Source organism: Cyprinus carpio, chromosome A25 (genome assembly GCF_018340385.1).
Source record: "Cyprinus carpio isolate SPL01 chromosome A25, ASM1834038v1, whole genome shotgun sequence".
Classification (NCBI taxonomy): Eukaryota; Metazoa; Chordata; class Actinopteri; order Cypriniformes; family Cyprinidae; genus Cyprinus; species Cyprinus carpio.
The window spans coordinates 9,040,307-9,058,364 of NC_056596.1; the positions used below are offsets into that span (position 1 = coordinate 9,040,307).

The 18,058-nt window shown below is 37.0% G+C and overlaps 1 protein-coding gene across 1 annotated transcript in view; it reads right to left on the minus strand.

The window, feature by feature from the left end:
• Positions 1 to 18,058, minus strand: part of LOC109050673 (cyclic nucleotide-gated cation channel beta-1-like) — a 23,495-nt gene continuing 5,437 nt past the window's right edge. The window contains exons 4-39 of the mRNA XM_042715916.1: positions 17,688 to 17,709; positions 17,483 to 17,546; positions 17,292 to 17,391; positions 17,142 to 17,170; positions 16,915 to 17,020; positions 16,253 to 16,277; positions 15,697 to 15,787; positions 15,013 to 15,122; positions 14,867 to 14,927; positions 14,715 to 14,790; positions 14,608 to 14,632; positions 12,483 to 12,777; positions 10,935 to 11,075; positions 10,452 to 10,511; positions 9,431 to 9,700; positions 9,107 to 9,140; positions 7,923 to 8,210; positions 7,465 to 7,795; positions 7,053 to 7,218; positions 6,478 to 6,519; positions 6,151 to 6,249; positions 5,755 to 5,909; positions 5,234 to 5,425; positions 4,550 to 4,758; positions 4,398 to 4,448; positions 4,187 to 4,273; positions 4,031 to 4,095; positions 3,810 to 3,932; positions 3,406 to 3,547; positions 2,601 to 2,760; positions 2,396 to 2,493; positions 1,664 to 1,747; positions 1,475 to 1,593; positions 1,242 to 1,388; positions 902 to 1,094; positions 1 to 788 (exon numbers count right to left, since the gene is read on the minus strand). Coding sequence (XP_042571850.1) covers positions 609 to 788; positions 902 to 1,094; positions 1,242 to 1,388; positions 1,475 to 1,593; positions 1,664 to 1,747; positions 2,396 to 2,493; positions 2,601 to 2,760; positions 3,406 to 3,547; positions 3,810 to 3,932; positions 4,031 to 4,095; positions 4,187 to 4,273; positions 4,398 to 4,448; positions 4,550 to 4,758; positions 5,234 to 5,425; positions 5,755 to 5,909; positions 6,151 to 6,249; positions 6,478 to 6,519; positions 7,053 to 7,218; positions 7,465 to 7,795; positions 7,923 to 8,210; positions 9,107 to 9,140; positions 9,431 to 9,700; positions 10,452 to 10,511; positions 10,935 to 11,075; positions 12,483 to 12,777; positions 14,608 to 14,632; positions 14,715 to 14,790; positions 14,867 to 14,927; positions 15,013 to 15,122; positions 15,697 to 15,787; positions 16,253 to 16,277; positions 16,915 to 17,020; positions 17,142 to 17,170; positions 17,292 to 17,391; positions 17,483 to 17,546; positions 17,688 to 17,709 — 4,440 coding nt within the window. The 3' untranslated portion in view covers positions 1 to 608. The remainder of the gene's footprint in view (positions 789 to 901; positions 1,095 to 1,241; positions 1,389 to 1,474; positions 1,594 to 1,663; positions 1,748 to 2,395; positions 2,494 to 2,600; positions 2,761 to 3,405; positions 3,548 to 3,809; positions 3,933 to 4,030; positions 4,096 to 4,186; positions 4,274 to 4,397; positions 4,449 to 4,549; positions 4,759 to 5,233; positions 5,426 to 5,754; positions 5,910 to 6,150; positions 6,250 to 6,477; positions 6,520 to 7,052; positions 7,219 to 7,464; positions 7,796 to 7,922; positions 8,211 to 9,106; positions 9,141 to 9,430; positions 9,701 to 10,451; positions 10,512 to 10,934; positions 11,076 to 12,482; positions 12,778 to 14,607; positions 14,633 to 14,714; positions 14,791 to 14,866; positions 14,928 to 15,012; positions 15,123 to 15,696; positions 15,788 to 16,252; positions 16,278 to 16,914; positions 17,021 to 17,141; positions 17,171 to 17,291; positions 17,392 to 17,482; positions 17,547 to 17,687; positions 17,710 to 18,058) is intronic.

The following is an 18,058-nucleotide window of genomic DNA, read 5'->3' on the forward strand; positions in this document are numbered from 1 at the left end:
TTCCAAAAGATGCAGTTTATTCAGAGAAAATGTTACAAAGTAGTTGTGCATATCATATTAATGTAACATCTTTAGTTTAGACCTACTGTGCTTCAAACAGGCCAGACAGCTGAAAATCAGTGAACCCTCAGGACACTGGGATATACTTTGTAAAACTGGGAAGAAATGCTACATAATGCTAAAAATATATGAGGTCATATAGCAGTGAGCACTGAGGGTGTGTACAGTGCAGTGTTTAGGGTTTATTAAGGCACTTATCAAACCAAAGACCAAAGCTAAAAGCAACCAGACATCCTGGGTTGACCTCATGGTTTATGCTACTATGTTAGCTTATTGATGTATGAGAAGTTATATTCTGCTTATTACTGTATCATTAGTATATATATTCTGTATATATATATATATATATATATATATATTACTATATATATTCTGAATGAGAAAACTAAACGAGAAGACAGTTTTGTGCATTCCTGAGTTCACCTGACCTCATGACCCATTTCAGAAGCAAAACACTGAACACAACAGTGTCCTGCTAATTATTTTGATAGTCTCAGCTGTCTGGGTTACTTCATAGCTGCTTTATCTGCCACTGGATTACTTCTTTGCTATTTAGTTTCCTCCTCCGCTGAACCCTCTTCAGCAAATACATTCCCGTCTCCAGCGCTGGTGGGGGTTGTGGGGATTTGCATTGAGGTGTCTGATATCTGAGACAGAGTTTCTGCATCTTGATCTGAGAACGGTTCATGGACTGGTGAGTTGGGTGCCACAGAAGAAGAGATGGAGTGCTACATAAGAAAGAAGTTATTAATATATATTATATATTCAATATAATATTTTTTTTGGTCAATTTTAATGTAAAATTATATATGTATATATAAATGTAATAATTATTATGTACCTGCAAGGAGACACTCAATCTATTGTTCCTATCCTTAAGTTTGGACCATGTTCCTTTCATTCCTGATTTCTCTGTCATCTCCAGAACTGCTTTTAACAGTTTGGGCATCTCGGCACGAGGAGGAATAATCGAGATGGGCTCCTTTTCTTCCTCTTTCTTCTCAGCAGGCTTTTTATCCTTCATTAACATTTTCCTTAAGGGCAAACAGCAGGTTAAACATTATTTGAACAAAAGCTAGGGCTGGAAATTATCTAGTGAAATATCATTGAATCATCAAAGAGGAAAATGAAAGGAAAAATGGGAAAATCTTCATTATTTTCCTTCCAGCAGTTGCACTCACCTTGCTCTCTTGCGCAGCAGTTTCTGGGACACTGGATAGTGCACCATGATCTCATTCAGGTCCCTTTTGGTCAAGATGAGAAGGTTAGAAAAACCACGTGCTACGACATTAGCTGTCCGCCGGTTTCCTCCACCCACAGCAAGCAAGCTTTATTGGAGAAGAAGACATGAACTATGAGCAAATTTGACATCGAGGGATTTAATCCCAACAAAACTAAAAATAGCAGCCCTTACCTGACCTCTCCAAACACAGCTCCTGCTTTCAGGGTCACAAACACTGTCTTTCCATCAGGGCCACCGACTACCTGGACTTCTCCTGCCTTTATGATGTACATCTCACGGCCCACTTCATCCTGTAATATATATATAGTATATATAAAAATGTTGACATGGGAAATGCAGGCTAATCTTTGTGCTCCTTGCCTTCTTGCAGACATAGTCTCCAGGAAGGTACACCACTGATCTGAGACTCTTCAGCATGTCAAACATCATCTGTCTATCACAGCCCTGAGAAAGACACAATGATGCAGGGAAAAAGAGATGCAGATAAGGAATACAGCAACAAAGTCAAGCCAGGTTAAAGAATGACCTCATTAAAAAAAATTAATAAAAAAAGTGGTTAACCTAAGGCACTTACTATTGTAAAAAAAAACAACAAAAAAAAACAAACAAGGCCTATATATCCATCCATCCATCCAATTGTTTATTTGTTCTTCTAAAATTGTATTTTTCTTTTATATATGTAAAATTCTATACATATATACATTTTAACACCAGCTGCAGCAAATAGTTTGCACAATTCAATTTTATAAATATACAAAACAGCTGTGGATCATCCAGGTAACAACACAGTATTAAGAATCAAGCATATGTATACTTTTAAACGGGGTCAATTTTTATAAGTTCAACTATTATTTTCTCTTGTTGACTATATGTAAACGTGTTTAATGTGAAATATCTTGCTCAGGTCAATACTAAATAAAAGTAACATGCATTTTGTATGATAATTTGGTAAAATAATTAACATTTTGCAGATACTGCAAAGTGTATGTAGAATTTTGACCACAAATTTTGCAATTATTCATTGAAATATAATTATTTGAACTGTACTGTATTTATTAGAATTTATGCAGATTTTTAAGTCTTAGCACTTGCCTGGAAGAGTGGCACTTTACTGATAATGTTGTAGCTGACGTCCACGGCTATATCCAGCCTCATCTTGTCAGGTAGTTGATCTAGTAGCTCTTGTTCATCTGCATGAAACCACAAAATGTCCATTGTTATCTTAAGGTAACGAATGGCCATTATGGATGAATGTCTGTAATGTATTTTGGCATTGATGTGTGTCTTACAGTCTTACCCAGGATGCCTTGGGACTGCCAGGTGTAGCTGTACCAGGTTTTCACTCTGTTCTGCACATCTTTAGGGATGCGGTAGGAAGCCATGTACTTCACTGTGTTATCCACACAGGCACGATAGTTTGTCTGAGCCGCAGTCGCTGCACCAACAACGTCTCTCATCTGACACAACGCAAGCCTCGATCAATGATATTAAAGAGATAGTTCATCCAAAAATCTAAATTCTGTCATTAATTACTGACCCTCGTGTCGTTTCAAACCCATAAGACCTTCATTCATCATCGGAACAGAAATTAAGATATTTTTGATGAAATCCGAGAGCTTTGTGACCCTGCATGGACAGCAAGGGAACTTAAACCATATTTTATGGCCCAGGAAGGTAGTAAGGACATCGTTAAAATAGTCCATGTGACATCAGTGTTTCAACCCTAATTTTATGAACCTATGAGAATACTTTTTGTGTGCAAAGAAGACAAAATTACGACTTTATTCAATTATTCAACAATTCTTCTCTTCCCTATCAGTGTCTGCCGCCATTAATGAGAGTACCATGATGAATGCGTGTGCATTCCTCTGCTTGTAAACAAGGTGCAGCACATCTGGGTTCAACGTCAGAACGCCGACTCCTGCGTCAGCAGCACCACACACATGCGTCGTGGTACTCTCGCGAATGGCACCGGACACTCACAGGGAAGAGAAGAATTGTTGAATGTATTTGATGAATGAAGATTTTTGGGTGAACTATCCCTTTAAATGCTACAGAAAACCAATCAGTTAATGCCTCTCACACCATGATAATGGCCTTACCTGACCAATCATGATGGAGAACACAAACACTCCAATAAAGTAATTGATGAGCTGAAACACAATCTCAAAAAGTGTTGTGGGTTCTGGCAGGCCACCAATGGTCAGCAAAGTCTTCACAGCAAAGTAGTAGCAGCGAAAATAACTGAAACGGTCACAAAGTGAACATATAAATATAATATAAAATCTAAACTTATATAAAATGTAAACTGAAAATATAACATTTGAAAATATTATGCCCACTACTATGATGAACAACATTATATTGGTGCGTCAATCTTAGCCAATCATAACAGAGGTCATTTAAATATATAATTCTTACAGCAGCAAAAACATGTAAACTATTTTGGTGCAAAAAAACTGGATTTGATGTAAATGAAAGCTAATAACAGAACTGATTCACATACCTATTGCCTGTCCCATCATAGGTCCATTCTGAGAAACCCAGACCTTCAAATGAAGAGCCCCAGTAGTACAGACAGGCATTGCAGTGGACGGCATACAGTAGGTAGGTGGTGGTTCGAATAACTCTGATAAATGAAATGAGAGAAATGAACCGGCATAAACATTTCAAATAAAATGTTAAATAAATGCCCAATTCAAAGGTTTATAGACGCTAACAGCTAACCTGTAGACGTAAGCGTTGGTCAGTATAGCTTCCAGACGCTTGTTAAACTCAAAGAAAGACATAAACTGCAAAAAAAGGACACATTAAAGAATTAACTAAGTTTATCATGGACTGATCTTTTTAAAGCCCAGTTTGACCGTCAGAGTGGCAGCTTGCCTTTAGGATCCTGGGTAAGCGGAGAAGTGCATTAATCCCTGTTTTGAAGTACAGAAGCTCCAGAGGAAGCAGACTGACCACATCCAGCTGCAACACAGGAAATGAGACCCTTAGACTACAGTATGTGTCCAGTAACATCAAATTAGGCAGTCTGGAAAAGTCCAAAACTTTGTGTTTAATTAAATGATAATTAGCATAAATGTATCATTACCTTGAATCGTACAGCTTTGATGTAATTATTTCTCATCTCTTTCTTGCCAGTCTAAAAACATATATTTTTCAAAACGCAAGGTGAAAAACAAACAAAACAAAATATTTATTTCAGTTTACATATTCTAATATTTTGCCCTTGCCTATATTTACCACAATGTCCCCATGAAGCACAAACTGCAGTCTGGGTTGAAAGGCCAGGATGTCCAGTATATAGATGGCATCACATAAGTAGTCAATCAACAGCCACACATGGATGTTATCCGGTGTTTGATATGGAAATGCCCAACGCACAGGAATCATCCACGCATTCCAGTTAAACGCCAAAGACACGCAAAACAGCCAAAGCACGTAGATCAGACCTACAGAGAATACAGAGCAATGGAAGATTTCAGTGTTTATTTTACTCAGATGGTTTACGAAAAATAAATATTGTGGTGTAACTAATTTTTGGAGTTTCAATGTTTGTTAATTTTTAATTTATTTAAATTAAACTTGAATGATTGAAACGAATTAACAAATATTATGATCATTAAATAAATTCAATTAAATTAAATTATCAATGCACCAACTGTATCCCTTCATAAATGATAAAAAGATTTTATCATTTATAAACCTAATGGCTAGATATCAAAGGCTTAAGTTAAAAATGAGAAAGGATGTGAAGTTCAGGAGAGAAAGGGCGTGAACAGAACAAAAAATGAGGGAAAATCAGTAACTGATTGGATTTATGTGCAAGTGTGGAATGCCAAGACAGCTAAAACATAGACAATTGTAGGCAAGTCTTCAGAATTACAAAGAGAGTACAGGAGAGCAGGAGATGGGAGGAGCTCTCACTAGTGAAAGGGTCAATGCTGGATGGAAAACGGTACTGCAGAAGCCGACCAATCCTGGACCGAGGTTTCACTTTATGGCACAGGAGCTTTGTTTTCTCCTCTTCTTTCTCAGCAGGGGCCTCGGCCGCCTCCTGCTCTGGTTTCTGCTCTGCTGGAGGTTCAGGAGGAGGAACTGGAGCTTGCTTAGCTGGGGCTGTTCATAAAAGACCATATTAACCATAAGTTTATTTGTATAGTGCTTTTCACGATGCAAATCATTGCAAAGCAGCTTTACAGAAAATTGAAGTTTCTAAATTATATTTAGTAAACATTTCTCTTTTTTTTTTAATCAACTAGCCCCATATTAACTAGGAACTAAGTTTATTAAATAATGTTTAACAACCAGTGTCTAAAACCTGTACTTTTTGTCTTAAGCACTTTAAATTTATTGTTTTGTCAACAAACTCATTTATGAGAAACAATTTGCTAGAAAAGTGTGCATCTGCTGACGTTCTTTAAAATAAATGCCACTTGGTAACTCACAGGCAGGTGGTGTTTCATCATCTGAGTTATCTGGATCAATCAGCTTCTCTTTGACTCGCTCTGTTCTCTCTTTGAACAGCTTGACCAGCTCCTGTAACCTCTCATTTACTACATTACTAGTTTGGCTGGCTGAAGAGGCTGGCCGTTGATTTAGCCTGAAGACAGAAGATAATTACTGCATTTACCACCAAAAAAAGAGAAAAAATCCCATATAATTCCATATATATTGCTCTTGGGTTTCCTAAAGCACATTATACTATATCTAGCCTATATCTGTAATGTGCCCAACTAGCCTCTATCTGTAATTTGTTTTGTGCCACAATCTATCAATATATAATATTTCATTTCCATGCATTCATGTTAATTTCATATTCTAAAAGAGTATTTATTAGTTACCCATCATCTGCGCTCGAGGTGGTACTCTGGCTTGGCCAGGCACGGACTGCAGTTTCTAATTCCTCCTCTTCCTCATCATCTTGTGAGTAAAGTCTCTTGCTGTAAGAAGACCACAAGATGACAAGTTATGATGGGGCTCTACAAGTTTAATAGGACAAGTTACATTAAATGCACTGAAAAATGAAAAAAATAAAATCTTGATATGGTATATGATAAGGTAATGAGAAAGTCTTCACATATTTAATTAATAATATGCACACAAATGCACAAAATGAAGTGGAGAATATGGAGTGGATTATTCTGACAGACTTATTTAAAGCATCTTACATCTTGGTCCAAACTGTCTGTGGTTGTCTGTCTCTGCATACACTGTTTTGCATCCAGTGCAAAATGTATGTGCAATATGTGTATGTATGTGCATGAGTGTGTGTACAGACAACAGAACAGAAAAGAAACAAAACATAAAATGTACATCAATATTTGTGTATCAGTTGGGCTTTTCAGAGTTAAACTTATTTATTCAATGTTATTGCTAATTCTGCACTTCATGATGCTGAGTAGTCAGGTTTCCAGATTCTCTCACACATTAAGAGGAAGTTTCTGTAACACAGACTAGCGTTCACATCAGAATTGAAGGGCTTCATGTTAGCACAGGTTAAGTGCAGTACAAATGTCCTAAATATTTACACTTTAGGTGTGGTTACATTTACCACTGTTCGAAATTTGGTCACATGAATTCACCACATTGATCAACAGAAAGCTACTAGATTTGAAAGTGACTTCAGTGTTAACTGTACTTCACACATTGCTACGTTGACAATAGATTTTTTTGTCTGCAAAATTTTGCTGATGTAACCACAGGTTTTCTACATCCATTGATTAATGAAACAAGGCAGATTTACCTTGTCCGGTTAGCTTTACGGGCACCAGGGACAGTGAGGGTTTTGAGGTTGGGGTCCTGTGGGTTTATTATTGGTGGTATGGGACGGGATCTCCTTCCTACTTTCCCTTGGTCGGAGTCAACATCTTCCACATTCACGGCCGGGTGCACACTCAGTGTAGAGCTCACTGGAGATTAGACGATGCTCAATAAAGAAACATACAAGAAACCTTGACACTGGCACCTTCAGTAGCATCTTCTTTATAACTTACCTTAAGGTAAAATGGATTTTAGAGCTTGAGGTCAATGGTTGGAATATAAAGAGGTCACTTTGGTCACTACAGGCACCCACAACATAATTTTCCCTAAGCAGCAAGGCATAAGCTAAACATAGCACAGACTAGTCTAACAAAAAAGGCAACAATGTGGATCACCTGTGGGTCTAGCAGAGGTGGGGTCGTCCTCAATGTGGAAGGCAGGGTTGGGGACACCTGACAACTGCCTGGAAGGGGTGATGGGTGGCAGACGGGGGTAAGAGGGCACATTGGGCAGGTCTAGAACAGAGCTTGGGGAAGAGGGTGAAGGGGTACGGGGGGAATGGAGTGGGGACTGGTGAACAAGACGGTCCAACTCCAGATCCCTAGTCTTCTGTGGTTGCTCCTTGGGCATCCTGTTCCGGCTTAAGTTTGTTGAGCCGGCTCTGAATGTTAGAGTAGCACTGCTGGGCACACTGTGGAATGCTGGAGATCTTCTGCGGAATGCTGGTTATCTTTTGTGGGATGCTGGATATTTTTTGTGGAATGCTGGAGAGTTGTTGCGGAATGTTGGAGACCTGTTGCGGAAGGATGGAAAACCGTGGAATGCTGGTCAGCCTTTGTGGAAAAATGGATACCTTTTGCGGGAGGCTGGATATTTGTTGTGGTATTTTGGACAGCTGTTGTGGGAGGCTGGATAACTGCACGGGGAAGCTGGGAGCACTAAAAAGCGTCTGGTTTGGGAATTGTGGGGTGATTTTGGAGAATCGCTGGGAAATTTGTTGAGGGAGCTGTGCCAGTTGAGGAGGAAGTGACGGCAGCTGTTGGGTGATTTGAGAGAGAGTAGGGGGCAGATTGGGCATGGAAGGCACTTTAGGCAAAGTGACATCGATGTCTTTCAAGAATTGGTTGAAGTTGTCAAGGGCCTGTGGCGCATATGGTACACGCATGAAACATCTCTTCAGAGCATCACATCTGGAAGGGACTGTGGGGACAGCAGCATATTGTCAATTATATCATTCTGTTACATGAAAGGTTTACAATATTTGATGCTCTGTTATACAGAACATTCTGAGAATAATTTCCAGAAATGCCAATTACAGTGGCCCTAAAATGTATTGCATTATATAAAATATCAAACCAAGCGACATTTATTTTAAAGAAATATAACACAAGAACACTTTTTAAGCAAAAATATTAACAAAAATAAATTTGTTAGCTTAACAAAATAATAAATCAATAGAAATGCCAGAACTCAATGGTACAGATTTTTCTGCTTATCTAGTTGGGCTATTAGTTCAGTTTTCTACTTTCCCTCCCAACATTTTCACAGACACAGGACTGAAAATTATTAATTTAGAATTTTATAGGTATTTTTCAATTTATTATTTCATATATATATATATATATATATATATATATATATATATATATATATATATATAATATATATATATATATATATATATATAAATTATAAAATTATAGGTACTGTTATTACAATTATACAGGACTCCAAGACATCAATAAATTCATAAACACTTGTGCCGGAAAACATACTGGTTTACATTACACTTTCTGGTTGTCAGAAGTTAGGGGAATATGTCCATACTTAACATGAACTACAATGCAATGACATTAATAAATAAAATTTTTTCTTACATTTCTAAACATGTCCAAATAATTTTTAGGGCCACTGTATGTGAGAAACAAAAATGTGGAGGTAATGTATGTCACTTGTGATGTCATTCTGTGGCTTTTTATTATGTTAGCATCAGTGTGTTTGCATGATCTATTCTGAATGACTGAGATGAACACTCACCACTGCTTTCCTCTTCAGGAGCTGTACTCTCCACCTGAAGCAAAATAACAGAAATATTAGATATTTATTTCAAACACTGTAACACAGAGAGGCAAAAATCTGCACTAGTACCAAGAAAAAATACGGTCCCTTCAGCAGGGTGCTTGTGAGCACAGTGTACGTTATTCAATCTAACTCCAGAGGGAGATTATGTACTTGGTGTACACAATGAATAATTTGTATATGCAAAAACTCACAAAATAAAAGCTAAAGCTGAAGGACCAACAAGAATGCCTAGTCAGAGCAAGAAAGTTTCAAGTCAGATGGACTGTATACATGAATTACCGGTGAATCAGTTTGTGAAACAGAGGTGCTGGTAATGGATTGAGGTTGCTGAGTGATCGGCTCAGGTTCTTCTTCGGCTTCACTGGAGTCGCTGGGCTCCTCCTCCTCGTAAGCTCCTCAGGCTCAGGCTCAGGTTCAGGCTCTGATTCCTCCTGTAGAGGTGAAGAGGACTTGAACTCCTCCACAGGGGTTTCAACAGTCACCGCAGTGTCTATAGCCTCTGCCTCTTGTGTTTCTGGAACAAACTCTTTAACTGAAGGTACTTGACACCTGTGGATACACAAGGCATGACTACAGACATCAGCTATTATATAAACAACAGGCTAATCGCATTGGTAAGCAACTAACACATCTGTGTCAGCTATATACATAAGCACAGTTTTCGCATGATGGAGTAACGATAGACTGAGATGTGCCTGTTTTGATTTCCAAAAATCTCCATTCTCTTGTTAAGTTTAAACATTGTTATTATAATGAACTTACTCTGAAATCAGACGCGGTCTCTGAGCGCATCAGGTGATGCAGTGTCCATATCCATCCATTTTTGTGCCGTTTGTTTATACATTAACGCGATAGAAGTTGTATGATATGTTGACGCGATTAACTAGAACGATAAAAATGTTCCATCACTGAGACGACGCAGAAAACCAGCATCAGAGGCGCGATTAGTAACTATAGCAACGGCAGAGAGGTCATCGCGCGCCTCTATGGGATACGATGCGGTTGCTAGGACACGACATTATCTTAAAATCTTAAGCAGTGCGCTGGAAATGAGGGAGTTCTTTTTTATATATATATATATATAAAACACATATTAAAAAATACAGAGACCCTACTTTCAGTCATTTTGTTTTGCAAACCATGACTAATGTGAAGAGCACTAAAACATGTTTGCTACAAGGAAAGCATGAGAAGAGTTAGAAATTATGATATTAGTCTTCCCTGCGTGAACTAACAAATACGCTGGTTATTCCTGATTTACTTGTTCATCAACTATCATATAATTCTTCATATGTCTTACTCTGCAATTTGATTCCGTATGACTTCTACATCACTTTCCTCTTCCTGCAGCACTTGTAATCTGTGACAGAGAAATATTAAAGTTATTAAGGTTTTGGTATTGTATCAAGGATGTTAGCAAATATTTAGTATTAGGGGGACAAATGGTGAAATTTCAAGAATTGGTCACTGAAAATCAGCTTTCAATGTTGAAAACAGTTGTGCTGCTTAATATTTTTGTGGACAACATGATACTTTTTTCAGTAGTCTTTGATAAATAGAAAGTTCAAAAGAACAGCACTTATTTGAAATATTTTTTGTAACATGAATAAAATTTATAAACGTTTTGAAACCCATATCTTTGAATCGTAGTGTATCATGGTTTCAACAAAAATATTCAGAAGCAAAAACATTATTTTTTTCTAAATGTATGCATATACAGTATATACATTTATCACAAAGAGGGATTGATCTGATTGATTTTTTGTTGGTGTGCATGAATTACTCTTGATCATCATCATCTGGCTCTTCTGCAATGGTCTGAATGCCAAACCGGGCCTGTGCCAACTCCCTGACAGCCATCTCTGCTGTCTGACGTGCCACCTCTTCTGCCATTCGTGCCATCGCCAGACGCTCATGTATCAACCTACACCAGAGAACAGCAACACAGATAAGTCTGGGGTTCACTCTTGAAGGACTAGTTCACCCAAAAATTTAGATGTACTCAAGCCATCCAAGATGTCAGTGAGTTTGTTTCTTCATCTGAACAGATTTGAACAAATTCAGCATTACATGACTAGTTCACCAGTGGATCCTCTGCAGTGAATGGGTGCCGTCAGAATCAGAGTCCAAAGGACTGGTTTAAAGCAATGGTTTAAAGTTAAAAATGCCTTGATGATGGATTTGTTTCTTACAAACATGCAGCTTTTTGTTTCACAAGACATTAACTGATGGTTTTTGTATTATTGTGTGATGTTTTTATCAGCTGTTTGGACTCTCATTCTGACGGCACCCATTCACTGCAGAGGATCCACTGGTGAACAAGTGATGTAATGCTAAATTTCTCCAAATCTGTTCTGATTAAGAAATAAACTCTTGTACATCTTGGATGGCCTGAGGGTGAGTAAATCTTCAGCAAATTTTCATTTCTAGGTGAACTCTTTATTTAAAGGGATACTCTAACCCAAAATGAAAATTTTGTCATTAATCCCTTACCCCCATGTCGTTCCAAACCCGTAAAAACTCGTTCGTTTTCGGAACACAATTTAAGATATTTTGGATGAAAACCTGGAGGTCTGTGACTGTCCCATAGACTGCCAAGTAAATAACAGTGTCAAGGTCCATAAAAGTTATGAAAGTCGTCTTCAGAATACTCCATCTGCCATCAGACATGCAATCTAGGTTATATGAAGTGACGGGAACACTTTTTGTAAGCAAAGAAAACAAAAATAATGACTTTATTCAACAATTCCTTTGCCAACAGTCTCCTCTGTGTCTCTCCATATCACCATATGCTGCGTATGCTCTTCTGTATCATCCGCCCCACAAGGATGCGCTGTTTTCTTTCAAATCAAAGCTAAATACACATAGAAACAGCGCATCCTTGTGCCGCGGATGATACAGAAGATGATACACAGTATACAGTGATATGGAGAGACACAGAGGAGACTGTTGACAAAGGAATTGTTGAATAAAGTCATTATTTTTGTTTTCTTAATCTTACAAAATGTGTTCCCGTCGCTTCATATAACCCAGATTGCATGTCTGATGGCAGATGGTGTATTCTGACGACGACTTTCATACCTTTTATGGACCTTGACACTGCTATTTACTTGGCAGTCTATGGGACAGTCACAGGTCTCCCGCTTTTCATCCAAAATATCTTAAATTGTGTTTTGAAGACAACAAAGCTTTACGGGTTTGGAACCACATGGGGGTAAGTGATTAATGACAAAATTTTTATTTTGGGGTGGAGTATCCCTTTAAAGCTGTTACTTTAAATACTTGATCATCAAGCTCCCACTGTGCTCCCAGCAAGAGAAAGAGTTATTACCGTTCCTCCATAATTAATATAGCGGTGTCCTCCGCCTCTCTCCTGATGCTCTCAATCATGGGTGTCCATCGTGCAGTTTGGGTCTCTGCGTCCTCCAGTTCTATGTGTGCTTGTGAGGGTGTGGTGACACTCAGTGGAAGAGATTGTTCTGGTGACCACGGTGTTTGTGGTTGGGACTGAGGTTGTGAATTTGGCGGTGAGTTCCCGGTTGGACATGTTTCCTTTTCTTGAGCGTCATCTTCAGAGTCAACCTCTTCAAGAACGAGGTCTGCAGAAGCTGACTGAACACTGCCTGCTAAAGATACAACCATGCTTGAGGACTGTTTTAAAACTTCACATTAGGAATGTAAAAAATGTCATGACATGATTCTGTGGTGTACAATATTTTATATTCATTACTGCGCTGGTTTTTGTACTCTTAAATTTAATGTGATGAGGTATTTTGAAGCAAAACAATTATACAGGTCAATAATTTACACCTGTTTTGCTTTAATAATTCCTTTACTTTTAACATTTCAAACATCAGTCCGCACTGGCATCTGAGTGTTTAGAAAGTAGGAAACATCTGTAAAATTAAATAGAGTCAAAGTTATCCGCATGTGTTTTTCAAAGGAATTTTATTATTATTATTATTATTATGCCAATAGAAACTGAACCTTTTACATGAGAGCAATTATGTAATTTCCTTTATTAGTAAAATGCATTAATACAATATTACAATAACATTAAGTATATAAAATATTAATATACATTAAATACATACAGATTAAATGACAATAATTCAAAACATATAAAGTGTTCAAAAACCGTTCAAAAATTTGGGGTCAATAAGATTTTTAAAAAATAAATAAATACTTTTATTCAGCAAGGATGCATTAAATTGATAAAAAGTGACAGTAAGACATTTATAATGGTACAAAGATTTCTGTTTCTTATAAATGCTGTTCTTTTGAACTTTCTATTCATTAATGAATCCAGAAAAAAAACTTATCATGGTTTCCACAAAAATATTAAGCAGCACAGAACTGTTTTCAACATTGATAATAATAATAATAATTGTTTCTTGAGCAGCAAATCAGCATATCAGAATGATTTCTGAAGGATCATGTGACACAAATTCAGCTTTGCCATCACAGGAATAAATGACATCTTAAAAATATTCAAATAGAATTCAGTTATTTTAAACTATAATAGGTATTTTTCCTGTATTTGTGATCAAATAAATCCAGCCTTGGGGACCATGACAGATTTGAAAAACATATATATATTTTTTTAAATCTTACTGACCCAAAACTTTTGAACAGTAATGTACATGTCTTAAAAACAGCCTGAAAAGCAGGCACAGAGTATAGCCACAATTATAAGTCCAGGCAATACAACTTTTTCTCTTTTTAAAATAATGTTTTCTTTCTACTCATTTAATTTGTGTACTTTTTTTAACACATATTAGGGAAACTTGCAGTAAAATGAATGATAATTACATCTCATGAGGATCATAAATGTTTTAAGACATGTACACTCGTGCCAATCTAAATGTCAGTTTATAAAGATCACTGCTGCAACAACAAACACCCATCTGAGAGATTCCAGCTATTCATACAAAACTGAGTCTAACTTGAAGTTAAACATAAATGTTATTAAAAATATATATTTGTTTTTGGTTAGTTATACAGTAAGTTAAATAAATGTTTTTAAAAATATATTTGTTATACAGTACAGAGAAAGTCGGGCATTACATTCAGTACATTTTCATAGCTGCCTGGTCATTCAAGAAATTTACAAAGTAATTGTTCTTCTTCAAATGCATCTGTCTTCACTGTCCATTTGTCTGTGACTGTGTACTGCTGTGTTGTGCTCTCTCTCCTTTTGTTTAAAGGGTTCTCAGTGTCCTCTCCCCTGTAACAGAAGGAGAAGATGGACTGAGTTAAGAGTTTGTCCTACACTGCAACAGAACTGCTCACCCTGAGGTTTATCTACTTGTATTTTGATGTCTCACAGAGTAGGTGAAGTTGTTATCCATGCAGTGATCTTTCTGTGTTTTCATATTCTACTGAAACCACGCTAGAAACTGAGTGTGTTATTAAAAACTATGTAAACAGTATTGAAAGGGGAACATCTTACTCACCATTTTGCACAATCTTCCCGTCCTCCTAGTGGAAAGAAAAGGAGTCATTTTGGAGAAACGTCTATTAAACCTGAACTAATAAAGTTAAACTATTGCACCTCTCTTACCGAACATCCTTCTTTGTTTTTAAGCACCGGTTGTGGCATTGAAAGACCCAGACCCTGAACAATCCAACCCATCATACTGAAAACAAGAGGGACATCACATGGACATCTATGCCAATTTTGCAAAAGAGTTAATCAAATCTGACGTGACTCACCTGGGAGTTTTTGAATCGATCTCTGTCACGCTGGTTACTGACTCTGGAGGAGGTGAATAAACTGAACCAATCCAAACATGAAGCTTAACAGTTACAATCATTAAAAATGTAGCATATTTTTCTGTATCGTACAGTTTGAACAATACCTTTGTTTGAGCACTGTGATGACCTCGGTGTGGACGAACTGGAATTTGGGGGTCTGTTCACATGGTGTGGAATAGCATTCTGGAAGCCACTCTTTATCCAGCTCATTACACTGTTCACAAATTGAAATAAGCATTAGTGTTTCTTAGAGATTTGCCAGTGGCTTAACGGAATAGTTCACTCAGAAATGAACATTTGCTGAAAATTTACTCACCCTCAGAGCATCCAAGATGTAGATGAGTTTGTTTCTTAACAGTAAGAGATTTGGAGAAATGTATCTTTTGTTTCAAACAAACACACAGCTTTTCACATCAAATGATGTTAATTGATGGACTGGAGTTGTGTGGATTACTTGTGGAATTTTGTAATGTTTTTAGCATCTGTTTGACGGCACCCATTCACTGCAGATGAATGCTACATTTCTACAAATCTGTTCAAATGAAGACACAAACTCATCTACATCTTAGATGGCCTGAGGGTGAGTGATTTTTCAGCAAATTTCCGTTTTTGGTGAACTACTCCTTTAAGTCTCTATGAGATTCAGGTCCCTATATATGATTTTGATTATTAGTAATGGTGATATTGATGCTTGTCTAAGCAAAACACTTTTAATAAACTTAAGGCACCCAATTTGCAACTAACATTGTCATCATTTCCCCCTGTGCGCTTCACAGAATGACACTCACTTAGGAGGGAACTGAGCGGTTGGTTCCACATCAGACGCCTCGTCTTCTGACATCAGTTCTACTACTGGTATATGTGGCAAAGGCTCCTGATCTGGTGTAAGAGATACACAGTAAATATAGTTTACTATAGTGTTCATTAATTCAACTTTGGCTGTTCATGCTTTGGCTGTTTTTCTTCAAGGGAAGTCGTGGCCTAATGGTTAGAGAGTCGGACTCCCAATCGAAGGGTTGTGAGTTCGAGTCTCGGGCCGGCAGGAATTGTGGGTGGGGGGAGTGAATGTACAGCGCTCTCTCCCACCTCAATACCATGACTTAGGTGCCCTTGAGCAAGGCACTGAACCCCCAACTGCTCCCCGGGGCGCCGCAGCATAAAATGGCTGCCCACTGCTTCGGGTGTGGTTCACAGTGTGTGTGTGTGTTCACTGCTCTGTGTGTGTGCACTTCGGATGGGTTAAATGCAGAGCACAAATTCTGAGTATGGGTCACCATACTTGGCTGAATGTCATGTCACTTTCACTTTCACTTTCACTTTCATGCAAACTGACTGATAACACACCTGGGAGGTCCTTTGCCTCATAAACCTGAAGCAAATAGAAAAAGAAAAGAAAATAAGACAAAGGAACCAGCAGAAAATTATTCATTTTGATCTGCAAGTATTCAGCGCTTTTAAAATGTATCATATGAAGTTACTATTTATAATTCTAATTTATTAACTATTTAATGATAGCATATAGTTTCACTGAACAAAGTTTGATGATTTCTAGTGATATATTTATATATATATATATCATATATTTATATATATATAATTAGTATATATTAATAGTTTCATATTATATATTATATATTAATAGTGTTTTTTTTTCAAATTAATAATAACAAATATATTTGATACTTTTTTACATTATGTAATATATCCTTAATAACATGTTACATTATTAAATATAATAAATATTAATCAGTAAATCATTATTTTTGACCTGAAGTAAATGGAAAAAGAAAATGAAAACAGAAAAAGTAAAACAAATATTGAAAATTATTAATTTTCAAAGAAGTTATTCAAATGTATCATATAAAGTTACTACTTATAACTCTAATAAAAATAATAATAATCTTTTAATAATCTTTTAATATGCTTTTAATAATATAATTTAGATTATATTTTTCTTTTTTGGTTATTTCTAATATTCTAATAAGTCTTGCACATAGTTTGCTAACCTCTGTGACGTCTTCAGATTCTGTTGTCTTTTCCTGTATGTATTTCCCATCAGGCTGTGGGACCACTTTTCCAATTCCCTGTGAGATCCAGCCAATAACTCCAGCCCTGGCAGACAGAGAGCGCTCACGCTGTTAGTGTGTGTTTGTGTGTGCTGCAAACACACTTCATGGACAATGATTCCTCAGTGGACTGATGTACATGATAGGAATACTGTTCATCACCTTACCTGTCTACAGAACCTTCATTCTGAAGCGACTGCAAGATGGTTAAGAGAAAAGTTAATGTGCAAAGAAAAAATTTGCTTTGAATGCACACTAATATGCAACACCAAATGGTATTAAATATCAAACTACTTTAGATGACATGAAATAAATACTTTTGCATCAGAGTTGGCTCTCGTAAGAAGAGGACTCCCGGGCTGGGGCAGTGTGCTTGCAAAACCGTTGGAGATCCAGTTCAACATACCACTCTGAACACTGAAACAAACAGATTTCAGCATGTTTCATGTGCAGACAGTTGGAGAATGTCTTTTTGTATACTTTATGGGAAAGATCGGTTAAGACTCACCTATCTTTTGATGTTTGAGATGATTGGTCTTCCTCCCTGCATGTTTTGGATGAACTGAACTTATCTGCATGACAATAAGAGAGAAATAGTCTCATTGTGCATCAGTATACTACATTTTGATTAATTATATAGTACTGTAGTTATACTTCACATTAAACCTAATCATGTTAAAACATTTTAATCAGTAAGGCTGCCGTAAATTTACCTCGATTTGATGTTTTCCCATTCTTCAGAGAAAAACCAAGGGAGATAAAAGAATTTAATTTATGAAAGTACATTTATTATGTCTCATTTTGTTTTATTATTTCTATATCTCATGGTTAATGAAGTTAGAATAAAAACCTTTAAATTAATTTTAGAACTGGCCATTTTCACACTTTTATAGGTAAAATAGAGAAAGGAAAGACTAGAATAGTGAGGTGTAGAAAAAGGAATAGGATTAGAAAATGTTGCAAGCTAGACTCGAACCTGATTTACCCACATAAGCACCATGACTCAATATGTCAGAACATGTGTGCTAACTGCTAGGCCAGGGGTCTCAAACTACTGGCCTGTTACAGTAAGTGTATAAAGTTT